The 24,971-nt window shown below is 53.2% G+C and overlaps 1 protein-coding gene across 1 annotated transcript in view; it reads left to right on the plus strand.

The window, feature by feature from the left end:
- Window positions 1-550: 550 nt before the first annotated feature.
- BMP7 (bone morphogenetic protein 7) overlaps window positions 551-24,971 on the plus strand; it is a 90,835-nt gene continuing 66,414 nt past the window's right edge. Inside the window, exon 1 of the mRNA XM_030309338.1 lies at window positions 551-968. Within this exon, the coding sequence (XP_030165198.1) occupies window positions 551-968 (418 nt within the window). The remainder of the gene's footprint in view (window positions 969-24,971) is intronic.

The following is a 24,971-nucleotide window of genomic DNA, read 5'->3' on the forward strand; positions in this document are numbered from 1 at the left end:
AGGCCCCAGCGCGTACCAGTCTGGAGCTCCCGAGGCGGCCTCTCGTGCGATCAAGGGCGCACACCGCTGGGAGAGCGACTCGGGGCCCCTGCTCTCCGCGCCGCAGTTCGGAAGAGAGTGGGTCGCCGCCGCCCGAGGGCGAGAGCGCGAGCGGAGCCGGAGGAAGGAGCGCTCGCTCGCCCGCCGCCTCGCTGCCTCCCCGGCGCTCGCTCTGCCGGCTCCTAGGTTTGCCGGCTGCTCCTCCCACCCGCGCCCTCCTCCTCGCTCGCTCGCTCGCTCGCTCGCTCGCTCCAGCCGGTTTCCGAGCCCCGCGGTGAGCCCGGGCGAGTGCGGGGCGAGGGACCCCGGGGCTAGCGCCGAGCAGGGGGCGGGGGTCCGGGCAGAGCGCAGCCGGCCGGGGAGGGGCCATGTCCGGCGCGGGCGCAGCGGGACCCGTCTGCAGCAAGTGACCGAGCGGCGTGGACGGCCGCCTGCCCCCCTCCGCCACCTGGGGCGGCGCGGGCCCCGGCGCCGGGTGCCCGGAGCCCGGGTCGCGCGTAGAGCCGGCGCGATGCACGTGCGCTCGCTGCGCGCCGCGGCGCCCCACAGCTTCGTGGCGCTCTGGGCGCCCCTGTTCCTGCTGCGCTCCGCCCTGGCCGACTTCAGCCTGGACAACGAGGTGCACTCGAGCTTCATCCACCGGCGCCTCCGCAGCCAGGAGCGGCGGGAGATGCAGCGCGAGATCCTCTCTATCTTGGGCTTGCCCCATCGCCCGCGCCCCCACCTCCAGGGCAAGCACAACTCGGCGCCCATGTTCATGCTGGACCTGTACAACGCCATGGCGGTGGAGGAGGGCGGCGGGCCCGACGGCCAGGGCTTCTCCTACCCCTACAAGGCCGTCTTCAGTACCCAGGGCCCCCCTCTGGCCAGCCTGCAAGATAGCCGCTTCCTCACCGACGCCGACATGGTCATGAGCTTCGTCAACCTCGGTGAGTGCGGGCAGGAGGGAGGGGGTGAGCCTCTAGGTCAGGAGGCACTTTGGGACGGGGAGTGGGGGGGGGTCCCTTTTGCACGCAGCCCGCCCATCTTTACACTCCGGGCGGTTTGCAAAACCGCAGTGCCGGCGCAGGGTCCGAGCCCCCGTGGACCCCAAGCAGCGCGCGCCCCAGGTAGGGCGAGCCGGGCTCCTTCGGCCCGTGGGAGTTTGGCGGAGGAAGGGGTTGGTTTGAAGCCCCCTCCGGGTGAAGTCGGCCGGCCGCACCTCTGGGGGGCCGGAGGCGCCGGGCCCGCCGCGGCTCAGTTCAAAGCGCGGGGCTGGGTCATGTGAGCTGTGCCGGGCCCGCGCGGCCCCTGCTACCTGGATTTAAAGGGCCCTGTTGGGCGAAGCTGCCTTCCCGCCTTTTCGGGGCCCCTCTCAGCCCCGCCTGGACCTGGCATCGCAGGCGTCGCACCCCCTTCCCCGCCCCGTGAAGCCCTACCTGTCCCCTCGCGGTGCGCCCGCCTTGGCGTGCGGCGCGCCGCCAGTGTCTCCGGGCGCCCTCCTGGCGGCCGGGCGCCCCCTTGCCTCCCAGCTCTCCTGGCGGGAGCTGGGGAAGAAACGGTGCCATCGCGAGCTTTCTATTTTAAATATTTAATGATAGGTCCCAGGCGGGCAGAATCCATTTTCGGCGTTTATCACGTGTGGCGCGCAAACCGCGGGTTTTGGCGATTGAGTGGCGCGGGATCTCCGAGCAGACGCTGCCGGGGGCGGCGGGGGGGACCTAGCTCTCGCCTGGAGCCGCGATGGCCCCGGGGACGGGAGGCTGGCGCTGCGGCGGGGGCGCGGGGGCTCCTCCGTCTGTGCGCGCACGGTCACCCGACTTGCTCAAACTAACCCCCGGCAGCGCGCTGTAGGACTGATGGTCAAATATTTGGTTTCCCGAGATAACACGCCCCGATAGCGCTGTTTCCTGAGCCGATTTCATTCTACGTGTGTAACTTGCTGCGAAAATGCGAACGGAGCCAGGACAACAAACTCACGCCCACGGGCGCCGTGTCAACAGGGAGATGATACCGAAGCCCCCCGCTGGGGGCGCGGGGCAGGGAAGGGGGCGCGGGGAAGCGGGGATCAACCCTCACGCTGCCAGCACCGGATAAGGTTCCCTGAGTTCCCGGGTCGCCATTGTCTGTCCTAATAGTAGCGAGAAATCAAATAGTGCAGCGACTCTCAGCTAGAAAAGGGTGGGAGGTTTAGATACCAAAATAACCTCAAGAAAGTTTAAATTATACTAAGCAGCCTGTTAGAAGGAGGCAGCTCCATATGTCCTGATTTAGAACAATCTCCAAGATGTATGAGGTGGAAAAAAGCAAGGTGCAGATCAGTGAGGTTACGTATGTGCTTGTATATCATCCGTTCCCCCTGGAAGAAGATACCGTGAACGTGAAATACATTTTACGGGGGGGAGGGGTGGGTAGCACTGGAGCTGGGGCTTAGGGAGTGCGAGCTGGGGTCTGATTTTTCATTGTCTGCACTTTTGTCTGTGTGCCTTTTTTTTTTTTTTTTTTTTTACAATGTGTATTTATGACCTACACCAGAACCTAAAGAAAAATTCCAAATATATTTATAAAAGCGGGGCTCTGTAACCATCCTGAAGCTGGGGGTTAGCCAAGGCCCTTTCTCTGGTGAGGGATTTATGGTATCTAATGCTCTCTTGGGTCCTGGTGACTCTCACTGAACGCAGCAGGTCCCCCGGGTGGCCCTCAGAGCTAGGCTGGGGTCATTAGAAAGGTATATGTAAACCCTGGCTTCTGTGGAAGGCTTTGCAAACCCAGTGCAGCAAAGCACCCTGTTTATACGGATGAGCCTCGGTGGTCAGGGCTCCCCCCACCCCAGAGAAGGACGAGGCTGCTGACTGAGCGCCTCTGGGAAACTTGGGGCAGGGCTGTTTGCTCTCCCTTGGTGGTGGGAGCGAGCTGGGACTTGTTTGGGAAGGCCACAGGTGGGTGGTTCACCTCCTCTGGCTGAACACACACCTTTCAACCCGTTAGCCCCATTTCTTTCATCTTGAAAGGACAAAGACCGGCTTGTCTGAGCCTCTTAATCAGTTGGGCTGGCTTTGGGCTTTGTGGGACAGTCCTGACTTTCTCAGGTCTTGCTTTCTGGAACATCACTCCAAATTAGATGGCAGAGTGGCTTTTAACAGAGTGCGCTGACCTTGTTTTCTTTCTCTCGCCGTCCCTAGAACTCGAGGTAATTAGTTGGGTGAAGACCTGGGCTGCAGTTTGGCAAGACTCCTCCTGTAGATGCTTTAAGGTTGGCCTTTAATTTCTGCTGAGCAACAGCACGGGAGTAAACCGCCCGTCCCTTCCATTCTGTCCAGGCTCCAGAATTTCTCCATGGGAGGGGCTTGGGGGTGGCAGCCGGGGGTGGAGGGGAGTGTGTAGGAGACTAATCTGGAAGCTAAGTTTGCAGAGGGAGCACATGGTTTTTCCTGGGGTTGCAAAGCGTAATGGATCTGTAACATACCAAGTTTTCTAAAGGTGCGTTGAGTCTCACTTTATCCAAGCAGAAGAAAATGTCATTTGTCCCTATCAGACCATTAGTTGGTATCATGCGGGGGACCTGGGGTGACGTTGGGGGGCTGTGGTTGGAGAAGCTGGCGATCTCCACCACCCTCTCCTCCCCCCACTCCACACCGCTGCTGTCCTGCATGCCGGGGAGACCTCTGCCTGGATTCTGAAGGCTTTTGCAGACCCAGTGCATTACTCTCCTGTCTGCAGCCAAACCCGGTTTTGTTCCTCTAAGTTGTTCTCCTTGGAATTCTAGCTTTTTGCCAGGCTGAGTGGGGTCTAAACTAGGGAAGGAGCTGGGAGAGAATGTACAACAAAACCAGGTGCTGAGAATGAGGACTTCAGACCCCACCTTATGACAAAGACCAGCCTGTCTGATGAACCCCCCCGTGTAACGCTAGCTGAGCTGCAAGGGAGACTCACATCTCAGCCTGGGCCCCTTCGCTTCAATGGCGAGATTTGTAAACTGGTTTGGATTAACAAGCCCCTGATTCCTCTGTGTAGAATTTAAGTTTTTGAATTCAAAACAGGCTACCTTCTCTGAAGTTGTCCCCAGGCAATGTGAGTTCTGCAGACCGAATCCAGCCAGAGCCCCCTACCATTTTTTTTTTCTTTTCTTTTTGCCTTTGGGGAAATCCAGCGGCCCCTTTTGGGATCTTCAAAAGAAGCCGGCTGGCTTTAGGGGTGAACGATGGGTGTTCGTCTCCGGCCCAGGTTATGAAGGAAGCAAATTTGTTGAATCTTCGGAGCTGAATTAAAAAAAGAAAAGGCTGGAAACCGGTCACTATTGGACTCCACGTATAAAAGTGGCTTTTGTTAATGCAGCCAAGGAGCGGGGAGAAAGAAGGCTGTGCAGTTTTTTGCTTTATACCATCTGGCTGTTCTTTTTGTTGACAAGTGTTTGGCATTAAGATCTCTCCTCTTGCCCCTTAAGAACAGGCCCTACCGCTGTAGACTATTAGAAAAAGATTCTGTTACAGTTTAAAAATTTCCTTCAGGGAGTGCTTCGAGAAGGGAGCATGGGCTGGAGGCATTTGCAGCTGTAACCTGGCTTGTGTTAAAATTTGGAAGGGGCGGATCCACATTCCAGCACTTGGAGCGCAGGCCCTCACTGGTGAGCAGCTGGAGGTTAATATAGATGTCACACAGGCTTTCCCCCTTCTTTCTAGCTTTCTTTTCTTGTTTGCTGCACGGTGTCCTCACTGTAGGACTGCACCAACAGCTGTGTGCTTCGGAACCCTCGCGAAATCGCTCCCCTTAAACCTCCTTTTCCTGCTTCTTAAATCACAGATCTTCTCCCACCCCCACCCCCCACCCCTTTTCCCAAGGATATATGTGCCCCGGACTTGAACTTTCTTGATCTTCTTTGTATGCCCTTCGGGAATCCAAGCAGGTTGAGGCCGAGCCCTGGGTGCCAGCCTGCTGTGGCTAGTTTGGGGTTTTGATTCCGGGGCTCTGCTTTGGTTGTGGAGTGGGGCGAGGGAGGTGGCCCGGATAGATTGATTTCAGGACTGCAAAGGGACGATTCTGTGAATGCCCGAGAGAAGAAACCGCTCCTAAAGCACAGCTCTTGGGACGCCTGGGTGGCTCAGTCGATTAAGCGGCAGACTTGGTTTCGGCCCAGGTCGTGATCTCACGGTTCGTGGGTTCAAGCCCCACATCGGGCTCTGTGCTGACAGCGCGGAGCCTGCTTGAAATTCCCTCTCCCCCCTCCCGCCCCGACACCCCTCACCTTCTCCCCCCTCCCCGCCATCTCCCCATGAAGAAATGAACTCAAAAGTAAAACACAGCTCTTGTGAGCTGTGGGTCAGGGGCCTTTCATCCCGGGGTAGGGCTCTCAAACCCCTGCGAGATAAACCCAGCTGGCGTCCGATCCCCTGACGGCCAGGATGCCTGTGATGTGAGCGAATATCACATGTCCGCTGAACTCCGAGACAAGTGATGACTTCATTCCGGGGAGAGTCCCATCTAAGTTGATTGATCACCCCTATCGCTTTAATATCTTTTTTCCCTATTGGGTAAGGTCATATTTGGCCCATTGCAAGCATCACAGTGTCCTAACGCTCCCCCAGTCCCCACCCTCCCCAGCCTGCCCATCCGTTTTGCCAAATGAATATTTTGAATGGAGGGCCCGAAGGGCTGGCCATGCTCCTTTCTTTGCAGTCACTCTTCAGACCTAGCTGGGGGCTGTCGACACACTGTTTCTGGCAGGCTGCTGTATCACTTTGCCTCAGTGCCGTCAGGCAGTGTCGCGGGGGTGAGGGCACAGGCAGGGATGCGTGGGACCTGTCATGTTATTGTCAGAAGGAATGCAAAGAAATGCCGTGAAAACGTGGTGGTGGGCGAGCAACGCAGCTGTGTATACTTCTTATAAAAGACTTAAGTCCCACTGGTAAAATCAATATATTGAATTGCACGACCCTCTGCTTTTAATTAGTTTGAATCAAATGTGCCGGTGCCATTTTGCCTCCTCTCGCCTTCATGGGGTGAGGAAATACCAATATTTACATAGAAACTGTTAATTTGTGGTGAAAATGATGGCACATTTAGCTTTACACGCCCAAATTGCTCAGACTTGTTGGATCCCAGAGCAACGTGGAGTCGCAGGGTGACGTCACCGGGGCGCGGGAGCAGGGCAGAGGCGGCCCCAGGAATGCGGGGTCGCCTGGACCCTGGATGTCGCGCGTGCAGGTGGGAGCTGCCGTGGGTGCGGCTGCCCGGGGATGCTGGTCTTTTACGAATTTGGCCGGTTCTTACCCGGTGAGCCAGAACTGGTGGGATTGACCCGTGCATCATCTAAAATCTTTCCTCGTGAGCATTCTTACAAAGCTGTTCAGCGGGCACTTGCCTTTCTGGTTGTTTTGAGTCCTTGCTCCCAGCATGCTGGGTCTTTCGTACGGGGCAGCTCAAGGCACAGTGCTTTATTTATTCCAGAGCTTCAGATGCTTTTCTTTCCAATTCCTGAAACAGTTTATAGAGGAAGGGGAGGGGGGGGGGGTTCTTTCGCTGCAAACGATCCCGTGTATGATCACGGCTATTATGTGAACCATTTGGTATTAGCTGTGTGTTCAGCTGCAGTTGAATTCTGGGTTTTGCAGCAACTGGCATTTGACAAATAATATCTGACAAAAATGTGACTTGGTATTTCTTAATATGGAACAGATATTTTTTCATATATTTCATAGTTGACCTCCCCCCCCCCACCTCCCCGACAGATTGCTTGAACCCAACGGGGAATGACGCGGTGGGTGAACACCGGGGGCCGGCCGCCGCGTGTTCTTCCCCTCGCCAGAGGGGAGTGTTTATGATTTGGGGGGTGGGGGGGAGGACATCAGGAGCGCAAGAGTTTGACACTTACTTATGTGAAACTCAGAGAAGCATGTGCGATGCGGCCTTTCAACATTTGTAGCAGAAGGCATTGTTGGGAGCTGCGCAAAGCCTTTGCTGATCCGAGTGGAGTGGATTGAATTAATGACAACTCTGAGCACCAGTTTTAGGGTAATTGCTTTATTGTTTTGGAGCCAGGGTGCTTATAATCCGGTTCCTGTACAAACATGTTTAACGTGTGTTAATGCATTTGCAAACCAGAGCCTCTCAGCCCAGCCCTGCTTTCCATTAATTGATGTCGGTAGCATGGTACAGTATTTCAAAGGGCTGGCCAAGTATAAACTGTGTTTCCAATTTCCTTCCTTTCCTGTGTTTGGAATGCCAATGTTAATTTGTTCCCTTGCGGGAGAGGGGGCTTCCAACTGCAGCTTTCTATAAAGGGCTTCACGGTGAAGGTCTCCAGCCCTTGCTGATGCTTGGGGCTGCCTGGCCAAGTTTCCTGACACTTTGCAGCTAATTCTGGGTGATATATGGAGTGGGGGGTTGGGGGGCTTCACTGCCTTGTAACGGAAGTTCTCGGTGACAGCCGAGGGTGTGACTTGGCAAGGGAGAACGGAACGGCATCCGCCGCGATTTCTCCTTAGACACAGCTTAAACCCATGTGTCTGTTTCCTCTCTGGTTGCTGTGTGACCTTGAACAAGTCCCTTAACATCTCTGAGTTTGCGTCCTCGTTTTGTAAAGCTGGGTAACGATCCCCTCCTTCACAGATCCTCGCGAAGGCACGACCCTATCACACACGTGTAGAGCCTGGCACACAGTAGGTGTGCACGAAACGGTGGCTCTCGTTTTTATTGTGGTGGCCACAGAACTAGTCATTTCGCTATATTGGTCTCGAGGTGAGGTTTTTTTAAAAATTTATTTCTTAACGTTTATTTATTTTTGAGAGAGAGAGAGAGAGAGAGAGAGAGAGAGAGAACATCAGTGGGGGAGGCGCGGAGAGAGAGGGAGACATAGAATCCGAAACAGGCTCCAGGCTCCGAGCCGTCAGCACAGAGCCTGACGCGGGGCTCGAACTCACAAACCGCGAGATCATGACCCGAGCCAAAGTCGGACGCTTAACCGACTGAGCCCCCCAGGCGCCACCCCCCCCATATGAGTTTTTTAGTACTTAAAATATTTAGGTTAAGCCACCCATGTTATTTTAAAGATAGCAAGAAAATGGCCCCCAAAATGTGTGTGTGTTCACACACACACGATTTCCTTCTTTCCGAGATCGATGAAATTTGAATGAGCACACCAAACTTCTTTGAGGATAAACAGAGTATTTTGCTGACTATTTCTCTTGCTTTTAGCATCTATGGCTATTTAAAAATTTTATTTCCAGGGAAACTAAAATTTGGGTGAAGGTATATGGGAACTCTCTGTACTCTCTGTGCAACTTTTCTCTAAGTCAAAAATCATTCCAAAATAAAAAGTTTTAATTAAAAAAAAAAAGCCCAGCACTGAACTATTTCTTCCCACCCCTTCTGGAAGATGGTCAAAGTACAAATTGTCTTTTCCTTCAAGGGAGTGACAAGCCCAAAGCATTCATTAACAGAACAGCACAGCCTCCCCACTCTTTATTGGAGCAGGTGCAAGGCTGTCCCCCACTCCCCCGGCTGGGGTTAGGCTGCAACAAAGCCCTGTGTGGATTCAGTGCGTTTAGAAGCCTCTGGAGACCCTGGGACGAAAGAGAACGTCTCCAGGGCCCGAGACGAGGGGTGGGCTTAATCACTCAAGGCTTCCCGTAAATTCCCTTCAGCTCTTTCTACACTGCTCGAAAAATCTGACTTAGTGAGTATTAGGTTTCCCTGCATCTTTGAGGTCACGTGTTATTCTTTCCCATCTTTATCTCCCCAGAGTGGCTTTCAAGTTCCGAATCTTTTGTTGTCTGGCTTAATTAAATTTGGCTGTGAATAAAAACTTGCACTGTTTCCAAAATCGAGGACTCGCATGTTTTTTAAGCACTGGAGTTAGGCCTGTGCTGTCTTGTCATGCCAGCCTCTCGCTTGCTTTTATGTAGCTTGGAAAAAAAAAAAAAAATCTAAACACTTAGCGTGACAGTCAGCTTAGACTGGTTCTGTAATGGTCCCGGTGCTCATCTGCCCTGGCAATTTAAGGCGGCCAACAGAGGCAAGCAAGTTATTCTGCGGTTTCAATGACTTGTGTTTGGCCTTTGATAAAGGACTCTTTTCTTGACCGTTTTTTCAGACATTCTTACTATTTTGTTCTTGCACTGCCTTGCCAAATTCTCATGGCACAGGAGGTGATCAGATATTGGCTGCTTGTATGCATGAATGAGTTGAAGATGTTCTAAGACAGCTCTTCTGAATTTTTTTTTTGCTTTTGCCTCTCTGCTTGTAAATTTCTGGGTCGACGCCCTAATTAGAAATAAGTCCTATTGGGGCGCCTGGGTGGCTCCGTCGTTTGAGCCTCCGACTTGGGCTCAGGTCTTGATCTCATGGTTTGTGAGTTAGAACCCCACATCTGGCTAGCTGCTGTCAGCCTGTGTGCACAGAGCCCGCTTTGGATCCCCTGTCCCCCGCCCTCTGCCCCTCCCCCGCTTGCACTCTCCCCCCAAATAAATAAATATTAAAAAAAAAAAAAGAAATCCTACTGTTTTAGTTTTTTTTCTTCTTTTTTTTTTTTTTTTTTACCTTATAAAACATAAGTAAAATATAAATTTAAGGAGGAAGGCACTAAAGGTAAAAACATGGGGCACCTCGGTGGCTCAGTCGGTTGAACGTCCGACTTGGGCTCAGGTCACGATCTCGTGGTTCCTGGGTTCAAGCCCCGCGTCGGGCTCTGTGCTGACAGCTCAGAGCCCGGAGCCTGCTTCCGATTCTGTGTCTCCCTCTCTCTCTGCCCCTCCCCTGCTTGCACCCTGTCTCTCTCTGTCTCTCAATAATAAATGTGTTTAAAAAAAAAAAAAAAAGAAAGAAGGCCCTAAAGGTAAAAACAATGCAAAATTCTGATGTTAATTGATACACATTTTAACTAATTGATCATTATTAATTAATACAAAATTGCACTTTTATTTAACGAGACACCTTCACCTAATTTTGCTCTCACAGGTGAGTTCATGTTGTGCGATAGAATTTGATGGCTTTCAGAATCGTGGCCCAGCAGTTTGGGATCAGCGGGCCAAAGTCCTGGTCCGACATTTTTATTATTTTGGCCCTCCATTTGCCTAATCAGCATAAGTGCAGTTGTCACATGATAACAGAGACCGCAGTCTTGGTAGGCTAAACCCACAGAGGTTTGTTGTTCTCTTGTATTAAGTTTGGCTCCACTGTGGCTTGGTAGGGGCTCTGCGCCTTGGCCGGGTTGGCAGGGGGCGCAGGTCCCCTGGCTGATGGGGCTGACACCCTGTCCGGTGTCACCTGTTCCCAAGTCGGAGGGAAAGGCTCTGTGAATTGTGCCTGGGCTTTGACAAGTGAATGCCCCACTTCTCACATTTCATTGGCCAGAGCTGGTCGCGTGGCCACACCTGACCCAAGGTGGGCGGGGAAACTAGAACCCCAGCTTGGAAAGGGGAGCACCAGAAGGAACCTGGGAAGTGTGGCACTATGGGGGGAAGGCTTTCTCCCGGGAAGAATATGGCAACGGAAGAGAGGAACTGTTGGCTGAAACACGATCCTCACTTTGTATTTAAAAAAAAAAAATGTTTTTTAGGGGTGCTTGGGTGGCTCAGTTGGTTGAGTGACTGACTTCGGCTCAGGTCCGTTAGTTCGAGCCCCGCGTCGGGCTCTGTGCTGACAGCTCGGGGCCTGGAGCCCGCTTCGGATTCTGTGTCTCCCTCTCTCTCTGCCCCTCCCCTGCTCATGCTCTGTCTCTCTCTGTCTCAGAAATAAATAAACATTAAAAAAAGATTAAAAAAATGGTTTTTAAATGTTTTTATTTATTTTTGAGACAGAGAGAGACAGCGTGAACAGCAGAGGGGCAGAGAGAGAGGGAGACACAGAGTCCGAAGTGTTTTTATTTATTTTTGAGACAGAGACAGAGTATGAGTGGGGGAGGGGCAGAGAGAGAGGGAGACACAGAACCCGAAGCAGGCTCCAGGCTCTGAGCCCGTCAGCCCAGAGCCCGACTCGGGGCTTGAACTCACAGACTGTGAGATCGTGACCTGAGCTGAAGTCGGAAGCTTAACCGACTGAGCCCCCCAGGCACCCCAAGATCCTCGCTTTTTATCTCATCCACCAGTTACGCAGAGATTTTTATCAAAGCTTGGCTGGTAAATTTCCATCTTCCCTGACGTCCATCGGTCCTTGAAATGTACTTAATTATGATTGTAATATTTTCCCCACATCCCAGTGCATCCCTCTAGCCTCCCCCAAGTGCTTGCACCCCATTGTGGAGACCAGTGTTTCTAGAAGTTTCTGCATCAGTGAGGTATTGACATGGTTCAACAAGAAGAACCACTTCTCTCTCTTCCCACTTGTAAAACGACTGACCTCTTTAGGACTTGTCTTTCAGCAAAAGCACGCTCCAGCCTCCGTCTGGTTCCCGACCCAGAGAATCAGGAGCCTGACTCTGGTCCTGGCTGGCGCTTGTCCGGCTTGTGCGGATTATTACTCTGTCACGAAGTCTTGCCCCGAGTGGGGGTGCTGCCTTTTCTGCCTGGGCCTCAGGGCCACTTCCTGTAGTCCGGGTGGGATCTTGCAGGGCTGAATGTAGGGACTGAATTCAGAGAGTCCTTCGTCAGCTAAATACGTCACTGAAATAAATCCTAGTGATAAAGGACACCATCTTTTTGTAGCAGCCGCGGAGCTCTTACACCCCTCTTTATCGGGCTTCTCATTTAATTCTCTCAACATTCTGCAAAACGAGTCGTTCCCCTTTTATCAGGGAGCAGGAAGATAAAGGGGCCCCAACTTGCGTTGCTAGAAAGCTGTGGGGTTGAACGTAAAGCAGTAAACTCTTTTCTCCTCGCCCCATGGAGGTATGTGAACGGGGGGCTGGGGGACACGCAAGGGGAGTGGTGTTGGGCCACCAAAACACACGCTGAGCCCTTGACCTTCACTTTGTGGCTTGGTGCATACCTTTTTCTTTCATCATCTATCCTGCTTATGATAACTCCTTCCTCCCGCTCTGGGACCTCAAACAAATTGCCAGGGTGGAGGGTCCCGAGTGCCGTGTACCGGGGCTCCTACATGCACCCCACTCCCCTTGGATGGTGAAATTCCAGAGGCAACTAAAGATGGGTATTTAAAATTTTTTTGGTGGTGGGGGGTGGGGGGGGGCGCGCCTGGGTGGCTCAGTTGGTTAAGTGTCTGATCAGGTCATGATCTTGCGGTCTGGGAGTTCGAGCCCCGTGTCAGGCTCTGTGCTGACAGCTCGGAGCCTGGAGCCTGCTTTCAATAATTCTGTGTCTCCCTCTGGCTCTACCCCTCCCCCACTCATGCTCTGTCTCTCTCTCTCTCTCTCTCTCTCTCTCTCTCTCTCTCAAATAAACATTAAAAAGTTAAAAATAAAAAAAAATTTGAGGTTATTTGTTTGAGAGAGATAGACACAGCATGAACGGGGGAGGGACAGAGAAAGAGGGAAAGAGAGAATCCGAAGCAGGCTCCAGGCTCTGAGCTGCCAGCACACAGCCCCACGCAGGGCTTGAACCTACAAACCGTGAGACTGTGACCTGAGCCGAAACCAAGAGTCAGATGCCCAACCAGCTGAGCCACCCAAGCGGCCCTAGAGATTGGCATTTTAATAGCAATACCTCCAGACACTCTAGAGAAGACTAGAATCACCAAATGCCTAAATGTCCACGAGCAGGAGATTGGAGAAATAAATTTGCAATCCGTTTATTTATAAATTTGTAATCAACCAGAAGGGAACTGAAGGACTTCTTTCTTATGTAGCAATACAGATTCAGAATGATGTCAGGACGGAAAAAAGCAAGTTGCAGGAAGATGTTTAAAGGTATAACCATTGGACACTATGTCGAACCACACACACTCAGGAGGGGGCACCAGGTAATACTATGTGTCGTCCGTGGGTCCGCATGTATGAGGTCACACCAGGGGCACTCCCAGCAGCTGCCTCTCGGGAGGAGAGGAAGGAATGCGATTGGGGAGAAATTTCAAGTAAACTCCAATGGTTCCTGTCAAGTTTTCTTCCTGTTAATAAGAAACCGTTAGGAAGTACAGCGTATCCCGCGTTAGATCTTGGAACAGAACGCGGACATCAGTGGAAACTGATGCGATTTGAAAAACAGTCTGGAGTTTTCGTTAATAGTAAACGGAGATGGGCAATGGTGCTCGTTTCTTCGCTTCGACAAGGGTCCCATGGTCCTGGGGCATGTTCACGCCAGGGGAGGCTGGGTGAGGGTGTTCGGGAGCGCTCCACCAGTTTTGAGACTTTCCTGGAAATCTAAAATTATTCTAAAAAGAAAAACTTTATAACAAAGGAAGCAACCACGATATTAACTCTTGGTAACTCTCTATTGTGGGTGTCCGGATATTGTTACACTTTGCTTTGCGATCTTTGTTGATTGCATTTTTGTTTCCAGGCCCCAAGGACTCGGGGAAACCCTCCCAGAGAGCCAGTCTTAAGAGAATGTTCGCGGTATCATGCCCCAAGGGCCAGTAACTAATCAATCCACAGACCCACTAGCACGACAGGGACTCAGCTGGCAAATGAAAAGCCTGTGCAGCTGTGCCCTGAGACCTTTAAAACTCTTTCTGCCCCCGTTCATAAGATGCCCAATGTGAAGCAGACATTCGTTTATGAGCGCGAGAGACAGGGTGGGGGGGGGGGGTCATGTTAGGTCTCTCAGCGTTCCTCCTGGTCCTGAACTTTGTAAAACGCACCCCCCGCCCCCGCCACCTTCCCCTTTCTCAGGTTCCCTTTTCTGATTGACTTGACCTAACGTTTGTTGAGAGAGAAGCCCTTAAAAATGGCAGTGGGGCCTCAGAACCTTCCAGGGCTAGTAAATGTTTATAGGGTAGAGGCACCGGTTGGTCATTTCCTTTAGGAGGAAACAATAAATGAAGCTACTCGAACCCCAGGCTCCTCATTGTCTTAATATACTTGGGGGAGGGGGGAATGGGAAAGGGGGTCCAGAAACCTCTCGTGGCTCAGACGCCCTGGGAACTGGGCGGTGCCTTCTTTGGGTGGATGTAGGGCAGGGTTTCCCAGTCTTGGCACTCTTAGGTTTTTAGCCAGACGGTGCTCTGTGGTGAGAGCTGTTCTGCGTGTTAACAGGGTGTTGGGCAGGCCCTAGCTCCTCCCTGCCAGGTGCCCATGGCACTGTACCCCGAGGCGTTTTGTGTCCAGACATTGCCAATGTCCCCCGTGTGTGTGTGGGGGGGGGGGAGTTGCCCCCAGTGGAGAACCACTGGTGTAGGGTACCTTTCCTCAAAGTTAGAAACTGATTTGAGAGCCTTTGCTTCGAACCCGTCGGCCCATGGCGGTGAACGGGCGGAGCGGTATTTCTAGACCGATGGATCATTTTCCAGTCGAAAGGAACACGGACTGCAACCAAAATGTGAGCCCTCTCATGGGAGCACAGCACTGCCTGGGTCTGAAACACCCTGGGGACAAAGAGGGAGGTCACATCTCTACAGAGTGGCATCGTCTCCCAGGAACCAAAGTAGTTTTGTTTTGTTTTGTTTTGTTTTCACACTTACTTTGGGGAGAGCACAAGTCGGGCAGGGGCAGAGAGAGGGGGACAGAGGATCGGAAGCGGGCCCCGTGCGGACAGGCTGACCTCAGCGAGCCCGATATGGGGCTCGAACTCACAAACTGGGAGATCGTGAGCTGAGCCGAAGTCGGACGCTTCACCGACTGAGCCACCCAGCTGCCCCACCAGAGCATTACAGTGACTTGTGCTCCGTGATGCTGAAAGGTTATTAGATGCACACTTAGAAGTGGCCCCTCTTTTTTTGTCACCCAGCTTCCCTCAGAGGCATTGGGGTAAAAACGTCTCTTACCAGGTAACTGTCCTCCTCTCTCGGCAGGTAACTTGGGGGGGTGTAGCAGAGAGGTGGTGTTTCTACATCTGCCGTAGCCCAAAAGCTGATTCAAGCAGAGAGACCTGCTGGCTTCAGGCCACGGCCCACGGCCCACGTCTGAACCTCTGTCTGTTTTTGCGTAGCCTGTGAGCAAGAGTGGTTGTTACATTTTTTTGAGTTCATTTTTTTAAAGTAATGTTTACACCCGACACGGGGCTCGAACTCACGACCTCAAGATCAAGAGTTGGATGCTTTTCTGGCTGAGCCAGCCAGGGGCCCCGGTTTTTACATTTTATTTTAATGTTTATTTTTGAGAGAGGGAGAGAGAGAGACAGAGCTCGAGCAGGGGAGGGGCAGAGAGAGAGGGAGACACAGAATCCGAAGCAGACTCCAGGCTCCGAGCTGTCAGCATGGAGCCCGACGCGGGGCTCGAACCCACGAACCTGGAGATCATGACCAGAGCCGAAGTCGGACGTTCAACAGACTGAGCCCCCCAGGTGCCCTGAGTACTTATAATTTTTTTGTTTATTTGTTATTTTTGAGAGGATGGGGGAGGGGCAGAGAAAGAGAGAGATGGAGACACAGAATCCGAAGCAGGCTCCATCCAGGCTCTGAGCCGTCAGCACAGAGCCCGACGCGGGGCTCGAACTCGTGAACCGTGAGATCACGACCTGAGCTGAAGTTGGACGCCCAGCCGACTGAGCCACCCGGGCACCCCGGTTTTTACATTGTTTTAAAAAGCAAGATACATAATCAAAAGAAGAAGAAGACTTCGTGACATCTGGAGATCAGAGGAAATCCAGGTTCCAGTGTCTGTGACTTGCTTCGCACATGCTCGTTCGCCTACGTGTTGTCCGCCTCTGCTTTCCCACCGCAGCGGGAGTGGGGTCATTGCAACGGAGACGATGTTCTCCCAAGCCTTACGGTGCTGCCTCTCTGGCCTGCTGGAGAAGGTCGCTGACCCCTGCTTCCGGCTGCCCACACCCTCTACCTGGGAAGGGCTAAAAATGAAGCCCGAGTTTTACCTGTCCCCCTTTGTCCCTCTGCAGACGACCAAGGACACAACGCACGCTGTCTCCTCCCAGCTGTTCAGAGGGGCCCCTCTGATTTAAACTGATTTCTTCTCAGCCTCCGTCACGCGAGCCATGCGTCGTGCCTCCGTAAGAGATGCCGCGGCCCAGCGCATGCTGCTTCCTGAATTTGCGTGGCCCTAGTAGCCTCCTCCCCGTGTTCTGCTTGTAAAAACTTCTACGGGCGCCAGGGTGGCTCAATCTGTTAAGCATCCGACCTCGGCTCAGGTCACGATCTCACGATTCGTGGGTTCGAGCCCCGCGTCGGGCTCTGTGCTGACAGCTCGGGGCCTGGAGCCTGCTTCGGATTCTGTGTCACCCTCTCTCCCTCTTCCCCTCCCCTGCTCAAGCTCCGTCTCTCTCTAAAATAAACATCAAAAAAACCATTCTTGTAAAACATCTCCGGTGGTAGTTAAGACTGGCTCTGGGGTTGGACCTTAGGAGTCTAAATCCCAGTTCTGCCACTCGTTAGCTTTGTGACCTGGGGCAGGTGATTATACTGTGGGTCCCCGTTTCCTCCTCTGCATGAATACTGGCACCTGCCTCCCGGGCAGCTGGCGGGACCCCCTGGGCGGAGGAGAGAGGAGAGCGGGCATGGTGCCTGCGGGGCATTGGATGCCCAGGAACGTTAGCTGCCGGCAGTGACAAGGTCACTTGCCAGGCCAACGCTTGGGCCACCCGGAGCGGGCTGCCTGTGCCGGCCCCCAGCGTGGCGCCTCTGGGCCCCCAGGGCGGCGGGACCCGCCGTCGGCTCGTGCCGAGGGTCACAGTGGGCTGGACGCTGAGCTCTGCAGGCTTGGGGCTGAGGGTGGTCCCCCCTTAGCCGCGATGACCCCGGGGAAGCGGAGAGCCCGTCTGAGTTAGCCGGACGTGAGACAGACCGGGAAGCTGGCTTTCTTATCGCAGATCCTGTTATCCCAGAAAGTCGCCCCTTGCTGGCTCCGATCCGTACTGATCGGTGCAGAGTTTTAGGGAAACACGGAACCCCCAGGCCCAGTCTGCATGTGCCCTCCAGCTCAAGGCACAGACAGCCCTTTGGATTTACACACTTGGCTGTGGGTTGGTCTACTCGTAAGAAATAAAATTAATTAACTTAAAACTCACAGTAAAATTGTGCCTTTTTTTTTTTTTTTGGTTTTGGTTTTCTTTTCCTGAACGCCACTGATGTCACACTTAGTGGGGTGGCATTTCTTGTGTCCCCTCACGTTTTTATTAAAATTTTTTTTTAACATTTATTCATGTTTTGAGAGACAGAGACAGTATGAGCAGGGGAGGGACAGAGAGAGGGAGACACGGAATCCGAAGCAGGCTCCAGGCTCCGAGCCGTCGGCACAGAGCCCGACGCGGGGCTCGAACCCACGAACTGCGAGGTCGTGACCCGAGCCAAAGTCGGACGCTGAACTGACTGAACCCCCGGGCGCCCCTGTGTCCCCTCGTGTTTTGATACGAATCCCTGATACTTCTCCATCTTAAGTGACCCCCCCCCCCCCCCCAGCTGTTAGCATGCTTTCCCACATTCATTACCACATGTGAGGCCAAGTAGGGGTCAGGCTTGGCCACTCACTCGTCTGGCTTTGGGGACAGCAGGTCCGTGTGGCTTTGAGTCCCAGGTCGCTGGTGTGTGACCTCAGGCAGGTGACTGAAGGCACCCGGGCGCTCGGGGCCTCGGTTTCCACCTTAGTCAGTCTGGGCCATCGCAAAGGGCCACAGACCGGGCGGCTTAGACCGCAGACGTTCGTTCTCACAGGTCTGGAGGCTGCAGGGCTGAAACGAGCTGCCAGTGTGGTTGGGTCTGTTTTTCTCTGTGGCTACACGCGTCCCCACAAGGCGAGGGCCCGGAGCCCCGGTCACCTCCCCCTCGTATGGGGACGCTGACTCCTGCCTGGGGCCCACCCTCACGGCCTTCTCTAAACCCAATCCCTCCCCAAGACCCGTCTCCTGATAGCATCGTTTGGGGGTCGGGCTTCAACACGTGGGTTCGGGGGGGCACGATTCAGCCCACGGCCCTTTCCCCGTCAGGTGGGGTGGCTGGGGGCTCGGGGCCACAGAGACTGAGCGAGATGGTAATGGGGAACCCTCAGGAAATGAGGGGCTCCTGCTGGGGCTGCCCTGGGAGCCCTTGACTGCTGCAGAGTGTCTTCTAGGCCCTTCTGGGAACATGGTGACGAACCAGCCCCTGATGTGCGGACCGGTCTGCCCGGTACAGCTCACTGGGGGTGCCTGTGAGTCCCTCTCCACCCCCAGCCTGGGCCCCTCCTATCCAAGACTGCATTTCCGTAAGTGGCTTCACATTTTAAAAATTATGCTTCTGGGGCGCCTGGGTGGCGCAGTCGGTTAAGCGTCCGACTTCAGCCAGGTCACGATCTCGCGGTCCGGGAGTTCGAGCCCCGCGTCGGGCTCTGGGCTGATGGCTCGGAGCCTGGAGCCTGCTTCCGATTCTGTGTCTCCCTCTCTCTCTGCCCCTCCCCCGTTCATGCTCTGTCTCTCTCTGTCCCAAAAATAAATAAACGTTGAAAAAAAAAAATTATACTTCTGGGGACGCCTGGGTGGTTAAGCATCCGACTTCGGCTCAGGTCACAATCTCGCGGTTCGTGAGTTCGAGCCCCGCATCGGACCCTGTGCTGACAGCTGGGAGCCTGGAACCTGCTTCCGATTCTGTGTCTCCTCTTCTCTCTCTGCCCCTCCCCCGCTCACGTTCTGTCTTTCTCTCTCTCTCTCTCTCTTTCGAAAATAAACATTCAAACAAATGATACTTCTGCTTTTTTACTCCCCTCCCATTACAGATCTTGACAAGAGGCCTGGACCCTTGCAAAAAAGTGTGAAAAAAAGTCACCCCTTCCGTGGGGGCCAGGTGGAAGGCAGCGGGTTGGATAGAAGTTGGGCAGAGTGAGGGGCGCCTGGGTGGCGCAGTCGGTTAAGCGTCCGACTTCGGCCAGGTCACGATCTCGCGGTCCGTGAGTTCGAGCCCCGCGTCAGGCTCTGGGCTGATGGCTCGGAGCCTGGAGCCTGCTTCCGATTCTGTGTCTCCCTCTCTCTCTGCCCCTCGCCCGTTCATGCTCTGTCTCTCTCTGTCCCAAAAATAAATAAACGTTGAAAAAAAAAAAATTAAAAAAAAAAAAAAAAAAGAAGTTGGGCAGAGTGAAAATTACCCTTGAGATCCCTTAGGAAGCTGCCACGTTGGAGAGAGACGCGCTCAGCGCCCATAGTGGACCCAAACGCTTCTCTTTAATCAGAAGAGGATTAGAGTTACTCCCCTCCTATTACAGATCTCCTCTTCTGTAGGAGATGTCTCATCTAGGACGTGTTCTAAGTCACAGAACACCTGCCTAACAGCGGCTTTGGCGCTAAAGACATGTCATTATCTCCCATACCAGCAAGACCTCAAGGAGGTGATTCCGAGTTTGGGGGTGGTAGCTCAGTGGTCTCCTCCAGGTATTCGTGAAACTTACGCCTTATCTTCACCACCTTCAACTTCCTCGTGCCCGTTGCCTCGTGGTTGCAAGATGGCTGCTACAGCCCCAGACATCACATCCTCGCACAATCTCACGTTCAAGGCAAGAGAAAGGGGATGCGTTCAAAGAGCTCTCCTTGCTTGCCTCGCTCTTCATTTTCTAGAATTCTCTAGAAGATTTCTCCTTAAGTCCCAGGAGCCAACCTGGTTTATAAGGCCAGCTGTTGCTGCCAGGGAGGATGGGGAGGTATGAAAGTGGCCTCTAGCCAACGCAGGGGGAAGGGGGTGATTTTCGTTTCTGTCTCTGACACAGCCCCAAAGCTGGTTTCTGGTCTCCAGACAATAGTGTGCCGCCATGAATGTATGAGAAGGCCGGTAGCATGCTGACACGAATTCAGACCCTCTGTGGCCCACGGAGAGACTTGAGCTTCTCTTTAGGCTCACCCCCCCCCCAAGTAGACACAACGTGAGTCCTCAGGACTCTAGCCAACAGCCACTTGTTTGCTGAAAACAAACTTTATCTTATCAGCTCAACCCTCCTGATCTCCTTAGACAGGGGAGCAAAGTGTTTGAAAAGTCCCGAGAAGGTCAGGAATCATTGTCCCCTGGGTCTGAGTTCTGCTTGTGGGACAGGTGGCTCCTGTTTCCCTCTGGACAGAGGATGAATCGATCCAGATACTCGAGGCATCGTAAGAATCCGCGTCGCACGGTTTGCTAGCCAGAGGTGGAAAGCTGCTTGGAGAGAGCCTGCTCAACCTTGTGTGTAGGCTGAGAGCCGGAAAGAACTTTCAGGAAGTAGGCTTTGGGTACTAGGTTGCTTCTGCTTGTCCGCAAGAGAGTAATGCGCGAGGGTCCGAGCGTATCCTTGGGTTCGCCGGTAGGAGTTGATGAGGTGGCAGGTATTTTCAGGGATCGTTTTTGGGCCGCGGGTGTTTGGTGTGAACAAAAGTACACGTAACAGAATTCTTTGGTCCAGGCGAAACAAACCTATTCAAGCTAGCTTAAGGGGGGGTGGGGAAAGGAAGTCAGTGCATCCCAAGCCTTAGGGAAGGACACACCAGCAGCTATTCTCTCTGGGTCCCTCATCTGTCACTGAACAGCTCCCCTCTTGCCTCTCTGCCTCACTGGTTTCCTCTGCTACCCTGTCGGTTGGGAGAAAGAAGGCCACCCACAGCAACTTGTAATTATAACTATCTGGCTAGCCACATACTTGCTTTCCCAGCTTCTCCGGCAGGTTGGGATAGCCACAGAATGCTGTCCGAACCAGTGAGACACGAGAGGAAATTTGCTAGGGGAGGAATGGGGTAGGAGGTGGTTCTGAAAAATATTTTGCTTCCAGATGAGTGACAGCTGAGCAAACAGAACTCTCTGTACTTCTTCTTCTTCTTTTTTTTTTTTCTGCCATGAATGTGGCTCTGTGAAGACATGATGTTTGGAGTCGTGGCAGCCATCTTGTGACCATGAGGCAAAAGGCCTAAGGATTAAAAATCAACATGCAGACAGGGGCAGAGCAAAAAGACCGAAGAAACTTGGGTCCTTGATGGTATGGTAGACCTCTGCACCTCAGAGAGACTCTGAGGCAGCTTGAATCACATGTGTACTCGTGCATCAGTTGGATCTAGATAGTAGATCGTGCTACATGAGTAAGGTTGCTGGGAGTCAGGTTCTGGTCCCTTGTGACTAGGTTGGGGGATTGAGGGTGTGTCTACTATTTAGTTATATCTGTGTTAGCCACTCTTTTTTTTTTTTAATTTTTTTTAGTTTATTCATTTTTGAGAGAGAGAGAGACTGAGCATGAGCAGGGGAGGGGCAAAGAGAGAGAGAGGGAGACACAGAATCCGAAGCAGGCTCCAGGCTCCGAGCTGTCAGCCCAGAGCCCGATGTGGGGCTCGAACCCACGAACCGTGAGATCACGACCTGAGCTGAAGTCGGATGTTCACCCGACTGAGCCACCCAGGCGCCCCCGTGTTAGCCATTCTAATAATAATCTAAGTAGGTACCATTTGTCAGGGGCTTACTATGTGCCAAGCATCCTTTATCCTCTTTACCTAAATTAACTTGATGACTTCTCCTAACAACCATTTCAGGTGGGGGCTGTTATTATCTTCCTATTTTATAGACCAGAAAACTGAGCACAGAGTGTAGTAGCTGGCCCAGGATACATAGCCAGGAAGTGAATTTGAGTTTGGAGGTCTGGCTCTTGAGCCGTCCCTCTTAACTTGATCCTGAAGTGCTCCTCGGGCTCGAAAGATGGGTTTAGGGCAGGTTAGTAAAGAGCCTTGCTAATGGGCAGGTCATCTGCGAGGGCAGGAGGAAGCCACAGAAATGTTTTACAATCGAGTCCTTTAGACATAATACCCCATTTCTTTGATTATCGGCGTTTCTGAAACCAAAATGTCATAAAATTGATCAACGTGTTGGTATCTTTTCCCCCAAGAGCCGTCATTAAGTTGATCACACCTCCTACAATAGAGGAGATACGGTAATAAATACTCGTGTTGTATTGAAGATGGATGAAGCCAGCCAACCTTTACCACGCACACTGTTTACGGAAGTGTAACCGTGTGCAGAACCGTGCACGAATCAAGAAGCAGAACACGATCAGCTCCCAGAACCCCCTCGCGCTCCTCCCCGGGGGTGACCCCTGTCCGGTCCTCCCACGGCATGGGTTCGTCGCCCCGGTTTTAAAACTTTACGTAAATTTAATTGTACAGGAATTCTCTTCGATCACTACTGATCCTTTCCAGTGATTTGTAAGATGTCCCCGTGTAGAACCGGCTCATGTAAGCTGGGGAGACTCCCTCTGGAAGTCGTTTGCACCTCTACGGATGATGTGCAACAGATTTCAAAACCATCCTTTGGCTTCTTGATCGTGGATTCTCCTTCCGTGACCAGAAATAGGTGCAGAGGACAACGGGGTGAGCTTGAGGGTGTTTTGGCGTGGTTCAGTTTGGGGATCCAAGTTCGGCCTGTTGACAGTGTGAATAGCGAGGCACTTGGCTGGCTGGGTGGAGCATGTGACTCTTGATCTCGGGCTCGTGAGTTCCAGCCCCTCGTTGGGTGTAGAGATTACTTAAAAATAAATAAGTAAATAAACTTGGGAGAAAAAAAAAACCCGGAAAATGTGAATGTCAAACGGATGTGGCTCCTGAAGATCGCCGGTGCCAGCAACCCTCCCTCCCCGCCGTGCGGTCCAGCCTTCCAGCAAACTGCCCAGCCCTGGTGCGGTCCAGCCTTTGCACACCTCACCTACACCATCCTGTGTGCAGCGATCACCATGGATGGCTCTGTGGTTCGGTCCAAGTACTGGGCTTTAGAGAAGCTTTTATTTTGAAAGGGAGATGGGAGCCCAGCGTGAAGGAAACGCACAACAGTCTCTTCCTTAGCTGCACCTGCACGGCGGGGGCCTAATGAGTTTGGGTTGATGGAGCCCAGACCTCAGGAAGGATTATAAATTCTCATTTGATTTGATTTGCTTCTAAAATACCTTAAGCCAGCTGTATGTGCCCAGCTGACCCTGGAGTCTTTGGCTGCTTTGGGGCAAGGTCTGGAGAGGCTCCCTCCTGTCCCAAAGCAGCTCCTCTCCCCAGTAGTGGCCGCCCTGGGTGGGGGTGGGGGGCTGCTGTGGTTAGGGCACATGTGTCCCCCTCCACCCCCTGCCTCTGTGACCTTGAATTCTCAAAAGGCCCCGTAACTGGAGGCCCCTTAATGTCTCCATTTTACAGAGGGGCAAGCTGAGCCTCCCAGAGATGGGTTGACTTGTCCTGTGTCCCTGCCGGTGGTTGGCAGAGCCTGTGTTCGAACCCGTGTCCCCCCCCCCCCAGACCCAGTTATTTATTGCTCTTGAGCTGAGTGAGGCGAGGGTGCCGGCTGGGGAGGTTTCTGAAGACTCTTCACTGAGATACTGGAGAACCTGCCAAGAGTCAGGCAAGCGACAGAGCAGATGCGACAGTGGAGAACAACCAAATAGTGACAGCTAACATCGTTCAGGACCTCTCTGGGTGGTGGCATTCTACACACAGCCTCTGTCCTGCGGTTCTTAAAGTGGGGCCCCCAGACCTCCAGTATCTCCTGAGAATGTGTTAGGAATGCTGGTTCTTAGGCTCCACCCCAGACCCCCTGAATTACAAATGCCAGTGATCTCTGTGTTAATGAGCTCCCTGGTAATTCTGGAGCGCAATGGAGTTGGCCAGTCCCTGGTCTATTTTGAGCCAACAGCAACCCGATGAAGGGTTGATTGATTGATCGATTGATTGGTTTTTGACAGAGAGAAAGAGAGCGTAAGTGGGGGAGGAGAAGAGAGAGAGGAAGAGGGAGAATCCCAAGCAGGCTCCACACTGTCAGCACAGAGCCTGACATGGGGCTCGATCCCATGAGCTGGGAGATCATGACCTCAGCCAAAATCACGAGTCGGACGCTTAACCGACTGAACCGCCCAGGCGCCCAGAATTAAGTATTTCTAGAGCTCTCCCATTGTACAGCTCCACGGTTGAAACCTGTTAACGTTCTGTTGCTCAGTGTGTATACTCTTGGAGTTAAAACCTAGAAGAGGAGACCGTTAATAAACAGGTCAGCAGGCCCATCAAAATAATCAGCAGTTCAGTTCTAGGCGGGAAAGAACGGGGCAGGTGGGGGAGGGGAGGTTATAAGGGATGTTAAGCCCCGTGGGGCTGTGACCATGGAGACGAGCCCAGCTCCGCACGAGGGAAGGGGCTGGGGTGCCAGGGTGACCTAGAGCAAAGACAGAACCCAGAGCCACGGAGCCACCAGCTTCCGTCCCAGGCCTCGCACACAACTCAAGGATTAACCTCTCCCCGTCTCCGTGGCATTTTTCACAACGGGGGTGTCTTTGAGCTGGGGGAAAAAAACCTCCTCTTGTACCTCCGAGAACATGTGTCAGACCCTGGTTTGCAGTGAGCTTTACACATCGTCTTGGTGCTTTAAGAAGCCAGCACACCGATACGGCGAAGCATGGCTGTCCAATAGAACCTTCTTCCCGGACGGAAACGCTCTGCGTCTGTGCTGCCCGATATGGGAGCCGCTAGCTTCACGTGGCCGTTTAGAGTCAGATGAATCGCGCTAGAATAAATGGAAGCCTTCGGGTCCCAGCAGCACCAGCCACGTGTCAAGGTGCTCCGCGTAGACACCTGTGGGTTAGTGGCAGTCATATCGGAAGCACAGACACAGAGGTCAAGTGTAGAGGTGTGAGGTTGAACCCTTATAGGTCAAAACTGGTAGAACGTTGGCAACTTTCCATGGTACGGCCCTGATGGGAGTGCAGGGAGGGGGCGAGACCGATGAAATCCGTCCCCTCGTTCTGCAGGGAAAAGCCGAGGTCCAGGGTGCCTGGGGTCCCGCTCACCTGGCTGAGAGCCCAGATGGGGCCAAACCCCAGGGTTCCTCTCTTAGGAGTCGTTTGTCTGTTTGCCAAGGGAGTCTCAACTTGGCATGATTGACAGTTGGGGCCGGACCATTCCCTGAAGGGGTGGGGGGCTGTGCTGTGCGTTGCAGGATGTTTAGCAATGTCCCTGGCCTCCACCCACTAGCTGCCAGTGGCAAATACCCCGTCAGTTGTGGCAAAACAAAAACGAATCCAAGCGTTG

The sequence above is a fragment of the Lynx canadensis genome, chromosome A3, assembly GCF_007474595.2.
Source record: "Lynx canadensis isolate LIC74 chromosome A3, mLynCan4.pri.v2, whole genome shotgun sequence".
NCBI lineage: Eukaryota > Metazoa > Chordata > Mammalia > Carnivora > Felidae > Lynx > Lynx canadensis.